The 11,662-nt window shown below is 28.3% G+C and overlaps 1 protein-coding gene across 2 annotated transcripts in view; it reads right to left on the reverse strand.

Annotated features, from left to right (window-relative positions):
* The window catches only part of LOC129960175 (probable tRNA (uracil-O(2)-)-methyltransferase), a 65,601-nt gene extending 55,016 nt beyond the window's left edge, over window positions 1-10,585 (reverse strand). For both annotated transcript variants that reach the window (XM_056073381.1, XM_056073382.1), the window contains exons 1-3: window positions 10,454-10,585; window positions 4,534-4,933; window positions 3,497-3,599 (exon numbers count right to left, since the gene is read on the reverse strand). In XM_056073381.1, coding sequence (XP_055929356.1) covers window positions 3,497-3,599; window positions 4,534-4,909 — 479 coding nt within the window. In that variant the 5' untranslated portion in view covers window positions 4,910-4,933; window positions 10,454-10,585. The remainder of the gene's footprint in view (window positions 1-3,496; window positions 3,600-4,533; window positions 4,934-10,453) is intronic.
* Between the last annotated feature and the right edge of the window lie 1,077 nt (window positions 10,586-11,662).

Genomic DNA, 11,662 nt, shown 5'->3' on the forward strand with positions numbered 1-11,662 from the left:
CATTGTGTATGGAGTATAACATTCTATTCCACCTTCAAGCTTTTGTTTTTATAAATTTGCCTGTTATTAATTACTGCATATATTGTTAAAATGAATAAAGTGCAGTACAATTGAAAATTTATTTGAAATTCTTTAAAACAATTTTAAACTTTTGCTTTTTTTTTAAAGATACAATTCTTTGTGATTTATAGAGAAAATCTATGAATTTCAAGATGAATCCATGATACAACGACAAAAATATCATCCAGTTTCAATAAATAAATTCAAAACAATATAGAAAAGAAGGAAGGATTTTGAAGGAAGTACATTAAATATCGCTGTTACTGCAGTATTTCTTCACTAGATAATTCGCATAGTACTTTTTTCCAGGTGCACTAATTGCAGAATTTTGAATCCACTTGAATTGTATTCAGTTTCTTTGACAAAATTGAAAAACTGATGATGTATGAACCAACAACAAACATTTATTTCCATTTAATATGGGTTTTGAAGTTATCCTTTTCACTAGAACCTGGACAGAAGACTAAAAACCTTTAATGTAAATGATTTTTATTCAAAATTAACGAAATTGAAAATTTCCCATTTAAAAACCATACCAAATTTACCATCCATTTGATTCACAGTGTTTTTGAGTCACCATGTTTACAAACAGATGCGTGTACTTTGAAAAATTTTTTTGGAGATATGAAACAGGGAAATTCCCCATGAACATTTTGCTTTACTTTTTGTTTTTGGAAACCTTATACCATTTCATGTATACACTTTTGAAAATCCATAGTAAATTAAATACACATTTTTCTAAGATATTGTTAAATTCCAAACATTTTCTTTCTTTCTAAAAATGCCAAAATTCTTCCAGTAAAAATATTTACATAAATTATTAAATAAATTAAAGTGATGACTTACTAAATGATGTTGAAATATAACTAACAAATGCACTAAACAATGCCAAAAACCATACAATGATGAGTTGAGTCACCGCTAAACACTAATTTACATGGCTTTGCATGAATACATATATTATCCCTAAAAAGAGATGATCCCCACCCCAATTTAAACATAGAAAAAGAGACAAAGGAAGAATCAAGCAAAATAAAGAAAATAATTCCCTACATTATCAACAGTTCCTAAAACCAAGATACAGTACACTCCCGAGTATCTGGCCTAATGTGGCGGAAGGGCAGGTCGGATAACAAAAAAGCCAGATAGGCCAGAGTTCTACGAACTCATTCCTTTGCGCACCAATATCAGAAGACCTATCAAAACTCAGTTATAATATGTATTTTCTCACTTCTTATTGAGTACTAAGCCCTCCATTTATCTCAAGCCGCATAGAATGTGACCATGGCGAGGTGAATCATAAAAGCAGTTGACAGTAACGTGGAGTTAAAATAGAAGGCTCTGTAATGGTAGTTTATATACAACACTGCACATTTCAAGAATTTATAATGAATAGCAGATGTCCACTTCTAATGCCTTGGGAATGTTGTCAATGCAACACCTTGTCTTCCTCATTTAATTACAATAGAAGAAAATTGGGCCAGATAGTTGTGAACCGGATACTCAGGAGTGTACTGTAAAACTTTTTCTACAAAATTCCAAATTCATCAAGACCAGACACTACAAAGAAAATCCAGCCATATAATCAGGCAGATCTAGTATGTTTCTGTAATAGGGTGAAATCCTTTTTCCCTTCAGAAAGAAATATAAGCACTTGGACAAAAACACTTTTAAGACCCTTATATAAAAATCATTAAAAATAAGCAGTTTTTAAGTACTTTTAATGATATTATGTAACTTAAGTATATACCGTTTACATTTTATCATTATTCAATATTTTAATTATTTTCAAATATTGAAACAGTCTATGCATCCTTTATCTCAATATAGGAGAATAAAAAAAAGAAGTGATGTAATTAATTTTTTTCCACAAATTTTTCTGTTATATAAAAATTTATACACTGTGTTACGTTACTGTTCTCCAAGTTTGAATTAATACTTAAAATTGAAAATTAGACAGAAAAAATATATACTTATATATAGTGTGCATAAAATTAATCCATCCAACAAATTTTTGTTATAAAAGTGAAACATCAGATAATTTAACTGGTGCACCCACAGTTACAAGAATGAGTCTGCTGCTCATTGTTGGCAGAGAGTAACCTTAAGATGGTTAGAAACACAAACTATGCCATTCTGGCACAATGTGGCCTATAATGGCTTTTTCATGCAATCAGATTGCCTGTTTTTGACTATTCTAATATTACATCAGTGTAGTGTAAGTTTTATCAATTTTTTTCTTGATTGAAGAAATTCTAGCTGCCTTTAAAATTAGAGAAAGTACTCAAAATTATAATACAAAGAGCACTTTCACTTCTAAAACAAGTTTAATATACATCAATAAACATATGAAAGATTAATGGAAAATTTCATAGGAAAATATAGCATTTGATATGTACAATAAGATAAATATGTCTTCATTTAATTACAAAACTGTCCTTTTTATCAAAACCTCGTAGAAGACTGAAATTGGAATAATATTATATAAATGACATGTTTTTAATGATATTCAAATTCTAATAAAATAATTCATAAAACAATTTCCTTTCATTTGAATGTTCATTACATAAAATCCAAAACCTTTCTTGCAAAGCCTGTCTTTGAAAATCTGTTTTAGAAAGAAAAAAAAAAAAAAAAAAATTTTTTTTAGTAATTAATTTATTAAATCACGTTTGATGATTTGCCTCTAATCAGGTCTGAAGGGTGCAGAGATAATATTCCATCATGGTATTTTCAATTGTATAGTGCAAAACATGCATATCCTTATCAAAAGTGCATCAAACATCACTTGCTCAAAGAAAATATCCATATATACCTAAGGGGAAGAAATTATTTTTCACAGTTCATTAGAGAAGATTCGACTTTTATGTTCCTTTTTAAATGATTGAAACACAAAAGTGAAATTCCTTGCCTACTGGTATATTTCTTTTATCTCTAACAAATCCACAAAAGTGTGATTGTCAGCCTCATTAAAGCTTTAATACTACTATGTTTTTAGTTTGACAGGTTGAAACATATGAATTGAATGTCATGCAAGATGGTCAATTCATTACATTATTTTAACAACACTTTCTTTTCTGTTCTGAGGGATTGAGCCAAAATAGCTTCATCTCTACATTTTTTTTAGTCGGCTAAAACAAGATTGAAGTTTCATCAATATTGCAATTCCGATTCATCCATTCACAAATGCAGGCATATTGAGATCTTTATATTACATAAATGAATCACCATTTCTCAACATTTATACCAGATAATAAATATTTAACAGAAAAAAATTAAGGCAGAAGGGTAAGACACCTTTAAAATTGATTTCATTGTTAAAAAAATATTTTTCAGTGATAACTTTTTTAAATTCCAATTAAATGAGGATTAAAGCTTTACAAATTATTTTCCATGCATAATTATCTATTTAAAAAAATGTTCCAGTAAAACTTACCTATTTTCAACATATGTAATTTTGTAAGGAAATACAGGAGTTATACGTGACTTGAGCACATCACTTCGTTTGGGATAAAAAGCAATACTAACTTCCTTCGGATCTAAAATATATTACTTGTCTTAAAAATAATAATAAAGGAGAAAAAAGTAAATGATGCAAAAAATATGCAGGGAAGTGTCTAAAAATTTTGGTTAATAAAAAGAATGTAGCAGAACCTTTACAACTCCATTTCAAAAAGAATTTTTATTTTATAAATCATGAAAATTCTACGCAGATGGTATAATATGAATTAAGAGAAGTCTCATATAGATTTAATTAAGTTCTTCTATTTCTCTCTAGTGTTCAACTTTTATAATCCAAATGTCACAAATAATATAAATGGACAATTAAGAGTTTTAAGAAATTTTATTGATACAGGCATTTTATATTTAGTTTGCTAGATACTCTATATAAAAATACAGCCCAATTGCTGAACATTATGAAATGAACTGAAGACTTATGGTTTGACTATGAGAATGCAATTTTGTCCTTTACAGAGTCACCAATATACAACCTTTTATCAATGAAACTAATCTAAGTTCAGCTTTTCTACCTTAATCAGACCTTCAAACAAGTTACTACAGAAATGACCCCAAAAAGAATTTTAAAAATTGCTTCTGATTTTGGGTCAAATTAGTGAATTACGAGTGTTAACTTTTTTTTAATACAATCCACAATCAAATTATACTAAAAGTTACAAATGCTGCTGTAAATCACTGTAAAAGTTACAAGTGCATCAACCAAACACAGTATAGATAGAAGGTCATATGTCCAGAGAAAATTCTTACACCAGCTATAATATGCATTTAAACAGAATTTAAGTTCATATTTTTGAAAGTTATTAGCAGCTCTATATATATTTATCATAAAACAAATGATTGATAAAACGTTATAAAGTTTAGAGAAATCTATAAGATTAAGAGAACATAATTAAGTAACATAGCATATAATTACAGCAAAAGAATTATATTATAAAATTAAAAAAAAAAGCTTACTTAAAATAACAACTTCCATAACTTCTTGATATATGTTTAACTGTCTAGGAATCAAACTTCTAAAAATTAACCTATTTTCATTTAGATGTGCCACATCACTATGCTCACTATAAGCTGGTGATTCTTGAACTGTATAGTAAACTTCTCCTTTGCCTAATATTTCCTTAACTTCTTCAACTACAAAATCTTCTTCTAAATGTCTAAGCAATTCATTATTAATAAGAACATTAGTATAATCTTCAAGAATCTCAACAGCTGAAACTTTTTGATTTAAAATATGAGGCCTTGTTACATAGACATTGACACCATCATAAAAATCAAATTTTTGATTTGCTAAAAGGACTTTCTCATCAATCAACTGCCAGTTGGAATTCATTTTTCCCCAGAAACAAAGAAAAACCTGGGAAAAAAAAGGAAGAGTTTTAATATATTAATAAGGAAAATTTTAAATAATTATATAGATAAAAAAATGTGAATAAAAGGAAATATGACCTATTGTAACTTTAATTAGCAAAACCAGAAATAAAAAAATAAAAACAAAAAGACCTGTATGATAAAGAAATTAATATGACTAGAGGATAGCATAAAGAATTTAATGAAGAAAAATACACATTTTCAATTTATAAAAACAAATCAGAGTAGGTATTTATAAAGTCTGAATGACAAAGCACAATAATTTCTTTTTAAAATCGGAAAAACATATAAAAATCATCGATTGAAAAACTATCCTTTTTATCTAAAAAATGTGGAAAAAAAAGTTTAAAAAAAGAATATGCTTATTTATAAAACTAAATACAAAAGTTAAAAACTCGAAACTTTATTTTCTGCACTTAAAAAACTTCATTATCTATATCTCATACTGGCTGGAAATGCTTTAAATTGATCATTGGGATCAATTGCAGCAGATATGGATTTCCAACAGAGAAAGATTTATTTTGTTCGAGTTGGATATTGCAATTTAACACATTTTAACAAGTAAATTACTATTAAAGCGAAGTCGTCAATTTACAATAAAATAATCATTACAACGATAAGCAATTCAATAAATCATTGCTTTGGATCAGAACCATGCTAAGACCAAAAACATAACATGAAAACATTGATTTTCAGCAGAGCTTAAGAATAGTTTTAGAAAGTCAATTGATCAAGTAGACTACTTCTGACCTACTAGCAAAAATACTTTACTGAATATTGATATAATTGTGTCCGAGTAGTTCCTTGCCTGACTGAAAGCATTTATGACAAGCTGAATACTGTCTTTGCAAAGGAAATGAGGCAGAAACTACAGTCGAGTCATGCTGGTCATCACCAGCAAAGGTATAAACCCTCCCATAGGAGGTATATTCTATTATTCACATGGAGGTGACTCAACCATAGCCGTCTAGAAATAAGGCAGCAGTGAAGAATTTCTTGAAAGCTCTGACATCATATCCTGTAGTTTTGTTTCCATGATACTTTCTACTGACTCATGCTTCGTTCTTTTCCCACCTTGATTAAGTTTGAAATCATAACAATTCTTTTTTGCGTTTTTCTCTCCTTTATTTTTTGGGATTATAAAGTGTCATTTAGTTAATATGTACCCAACTGTAAAGGAAATAATAAAACTGGACCTAAGGTTTCAGTTTTTAATTTCCTGAAAGATGGAAATCTGAGAAAATGGTGGAATGCCGCCATTTACAGAAAGGATTTTGAACTCCGCAAAATATGTAAGCTATTTCAATTTTATTAATATATTCTTTAAGCACTCATTTCATGATGCAATGCAAGAATGTTATCTGTTTATTTTCTTCAGAAATGAGATGTCCAAATAGGTCTTGTATTTTAACAGAATCTAGTGCTGATGAGATTTTCTTTATGACTAATTTTTACTTTGTTTGATTGGCTCTTTAATATGATTTATTGTTGTATATGTAATTTATATCATATATATATATATATAATTATCAGGTTTGAAATGATAATAATTCGGAATAGGGCTAATAATGTAAGTAAAGTGTTTAAGTGCACTATTTATCGAAATTAATTCAACCAACCCCCATATTAGAACAATAATCAGATTCATCTCCCCTTGTAAGGATAGTAAGAAATTTAAATCTGAAATATTACAATTTTATTTACTACAATCCATTTTACTTAGTTCCCGTAAATTTTGTTCGCACTATAAAATGAAAGCGAACATTGAGCATTATGACTGTATTGTTATAGCATAAAGACTAAATTTAAATTAGTAAATAAGGAAATCAATTCTTAATTTATTAAATTAGTACCTAAAGTTTTATAAATTATATTAAAAAAGTCACTTCTGTCTTCGTATTTCCCTTAATGCAATTTGCATATAATGCAGTTATGTTAGAATGAAGATAAGAAATAAATTTCTTATTATCTATTGCTCTACGTTTCATTTACTGTAATCCATCTTGCTAGTTTATTAAAATCAGGCTATTCAAACTTGCTGTTAAAATTAGGTTATATCTTCCAAAACTTTTGGTCAAATTTTAATTACAAATAAGGATATACAAGATTTTGGTGATGTGGATGAAGAATGTGTAGTTCTTTCATTTTGGCCAAATATTCAAGTCACTGATGAGGATATTGAAGAAGTTAGAGAGATTTTGGGTTCATTAACTTACATAGCAGGATATTGTGTGTTTATTGCTGCTAAGAAACTAAAATGTGATACCTGAAAAAGTAATTTAACAGTAGATAAGACAATTGAGGTTGATAAAAGTTATAGGCTTAAACAGGGAACAGCTTCTTTGCTACTGCAGATATAGTTAATGCTATTGTGAAGAATTATATTATTAAAAAACTTTGCTTTAGTTCTGAAAATGATTTTATTGCATCTGAAAATCGATGAAAAATTGCTTTAGAGCTTTCTGAAAACTTATTTGAACATTATTGGGATAATAAGCATAGTGTTGAAAAAATTCTCAATGTTACTATTGTCATATACAAATATATTTTAAAATAATTACTGTAAAGAAAAAAATCAGTGTAGGAAACAAACTGTAAAAATAAATAAATAATCATAAACTTTAAATTCTAAAGAATTTTTTTTTTTTTTTTTTAAATATTACAAATTGTATCTAAAAAAATTTCAGTTTTTGTTCACTTAGTTTTAGAATTTATAGTCACAATAGAGAAATTAAAATTCCCCAATTGTTTAAGAGACAATCTTTGGTTTAAATAGCTTTCTTTCAAGCATAATTTTAGGATTCCTGACATAATAATCTGATTATTATAAATTTTTCACACATCATTTCATAAGGAGAAGACACGCCTATCTGGTAAGAAATTACAGTATAGCTTTTATGTAAAATTTTCTTTTATACAAGAGATACTTGTAGTTACATATTCTATTTTGCATATGTTATATGCAACTGAAAGAAATGTTGTCCCAATAGTCTGGTTTAAGTGACAGACCAGGCATATCTGGCTTTCACTTAAGCTCTAGTCTTTTAGGACTTTATCATTTCTATTGTCATCTTCAAATATTGAGCAGAAGTTTCTGGCTTTCTAACAGGTTAGTCAATTTTTATTCTCTTAATATATTATATAGATTTTTGTGAAATGTAAAGATAGTTTATTAACAATAAATCTTTGTGTACAATATTTGAATTTCCTTTTCTTGAGAAATTCAAATATATGTGTTTTTTAATGAATTTACTTTTATATCTTAAAGAGATTAGTAGAAAATTATATCAACTGATTCTCTCTATAGGCCTTGTAATTTTGAAGAAAAGAATGTCGACATTAGAAATAATTTAGAAATGTTATCCATAGTAAAATCAATGAAAAAAATATAAAATCTTACATTGATGTTTTAAAGTTAGTACAAGCTGTAAAATTTTTCACTTTTGCATTATTTAAGGCATATTTGACATGGGTAGAGAAGAGTTTGTATGAATGTCTTGATTTTATAATTGGTAAATTGTGTGATTTATTAAGCATCTTATAAGAAGGGGGGGGGGGTAACAGGAATAATTTGTTATTTTTTATCAGGATCTTGGTCAATTGATTTTGACTATTAATCAACAATATTTAAAATATGTATCATTTGTGAATATTCTCTCAAGAAAAACAGTTGAAAACAAATAAAACTTTAATAATAAAATACAAACAAATGTTTATAGGAATTTTTAGTTGTCAATGGAATTGATATGCAAAAAAATTATTACCTTTCTCCCTAAACAAAACCAGCAAAATTACTTAAATGCATTGAAAGATTTGCAATTTATACTATTAAGAGATATTTTTATTTTAAATTTTTACTTTAAAAGATTAAAAATACCTCCTCTTCCTTAAATAATCAGAACATTAAAGATAGATAATAAAAAACACCCGTATTTGGTAGAGTTCAACATAAGTTTATATTTCAATTTAGTTAGCATTTTTAATATCTACTGAAAAGAGAATGTTATGATTTTAGTATATCTCTCTTGAACTTAAAAAGAAATTCCCAACAAATTTTGAAAATAAATGGAACCAAATCTCCATCTGAAATGGAGACAAAACAATTTATGCAAGAGTACATCATTCCCGATTTTGGTAGAGACATGATCGATTGATAATGACATTGCGAAGCAGCACCGAGGCCTTATCTTGTGACAGCCATGACTCAATCCCCAAATCATTACTATGGAAACCAGAGAAGTGAAGACCAGTCACCATACTAGGATCTCATTTCTATTTATGCCCATCCCCCAGAAGGAATTGAATTATGGCACAAAATAATGATGCATCCACAAAATGGTCTATATGGTGTAACAAAGAAGTAAAATTTTTAGATTAGCACACTTTTGGCCCAAGCTAATAGACTAAAAGTATGTTAATCTAAATTATTATGAACTTTAATTTTTATACAATAATTACAGACAATATATATATAATAATCTTCAGAGCAACAGCATCATGCTAACAAAAATTGAATTTCCATTAGGAAAAAATCTCATAAATTACTAAAATTCATAATTGTTTCATTTTTAAAATATCGTTCACAGAAATTTAAAGAAGATGGTACAAATTATTTGTCTTTTAATATAAAGATTTTTTTTATTTAACTAAGTTTACAATTCATATAATAAAAACTTTCAGTTGAAATATGTTACTAAAGTTTTTAGTAATTAAAAATATTAACGAGTTATAATTAGATTAGAGTTTTTAATAATTACAGAATATATTAGCAGATCTGACTCAGCTCATTAGACAAAAATGAAAACAAACTAATAAGAAAGATATTAAAAATCCCCTTAGTGGCAATCATTGTAAGATGTACTTATTTGTGAAGTGTATATTAGCAATATATGCACACACAACTGAATCTTAAGAATGTGAGAAATAACATTTTTCATTTACCAATTAGATCTTAGGATATTCAAAGCTCTAGATATAGCAAATGACAACTAACATTTTTGTTACATATGCATAATTCAATTAAAGCCTTAGTCATTTTGCAACTTAATGCTAGAGACGGTATTGTCAAAATGAAAAATTACAATAGTTTACAAAAGTTTGTTATAAAGTTAAGATTGCCTACCATAGTTTAAAAATTCAAAATTAAGTAATCAAATTGATATTCGTTGTTTTTAAAAAAATTGTAAAGTTCGGCGCAGGAAAATTAAAACTATTTTTTCAGCATTATTCTTAATTCCTTCATTTAGCTAAAGCATGCAATCAAAAAATAAATATATAAAAAGTCACAGCACGTGTTGAAAAATGATGTGTTGCTTTTTGGGCAGTTATTATAAAATAATGGGAAAAAAATTTATTCAGAGTGGGTTATTGGTAATTTATCTAAAAGTTACCACCGAAGTCAACATGTAAAAGAACATAAAAATTTTCAAACAACGGCAAAAGTAAATTTTAACACCCTTTAGCAAAGGAAAGTAGCAACGTACTACAAATAAATTTCACTAGTTACCTAATTATAGCATAGATAGATGTAAACTTAGATGTCACGGCATTCAATAACTTTAAAAAGCGAGCTAAAAAAAAATTCTCATCTGAACACATGGACATAAAACTATACAAGTCACTTCATTTCAATTCAGTAAGAAACCAAAATATTTGCGCAGTTATTATCCCATCCATACCTGAACCGAAGGCCTGAATTTGCCCTACATTTGCGAGTTTATCGGCCGATTTGGGATATTCTTGTGTAAGACGTTTTTTAAAATCTTAGAGTTGAATTTTAATTGCGTATTTTGTTACGCACAATCAAATGAGAAATCATTCTTTAGCATTATTTTACATTTTAACGTGCTAGACAGGAGTGATATTTTCAATAAACTTTTTCCTATTACTGTTTTTCGATCATCTAAAGGTCTTATCACACGGCCAAATTCCGTCTACACTTTCGTAGACAAACGCGCACGGAAAAATGTGTGTAGTGACGTCACGTGGGGATTTGCTGTATGGTAAACCTAAAACACAGGTGTACTTTATGGCTAATTTATCGCTCTTTATTCGCTTTTTCTGTTTGATGAATATCTGTAGTTTACTCATTTCGTTAGTGGGATTCCTGTTCATACATTCCGTACATTATATCCTGGGATATATTTGAAGAGGATTGATTAATGCATAATGTTATTGGCATGATCTGACTCCATGTAAAGGTTTGGAAGCAATCACTCTTCGTTTATATCAAAAATATATCTTTATTCGACACACAACAACATCGCACACTCAGTCCCTTGGAGCTACTCTCGTTGTATTTCACCGCGTTCCCGAGAGGCGGGAAACTGAGTCATGCTGCGCGTTCAAGGCCATTTTATTATTAATGGAGATGAAAAGCACATCAAACTTTGGCGCGCTTTCTCTGACAGAATTAGAACGATCGCTACAGAGTATGCCCCCAGAGACAAAGTCACGATAACATATATACAATATATACAAAGTAGGATACAATGCCAATGTGGTGTATGAAAAGCAATTATAAACATTGCGAAATTGACATAGGTGCAACTTAGAGATATGGGTAGGATATGCAAAATGAATAAAAATAATATATGCAATGTATTTAGAATAATAATATATGCAAGAATATTGAGAACAAAATTCACATGAATATATAAAAATATATAATAATAAAATACAGGTTGCATTTATACTGTGGTGAATTGCATATAAG

This window comes from Argiope bruennichi, chromosome X2 (genome assembly GCF_947563725.1).
Source record: "Argiope bruennichi chromosome X2, qqArgBrue1.1, whole genome shotgun sequence".
NCBI lineage: Eukaryota > Metazoa > Arthropoda > Arachnida > Araneae > Araneidae > Argiope > Argiope bruennichi.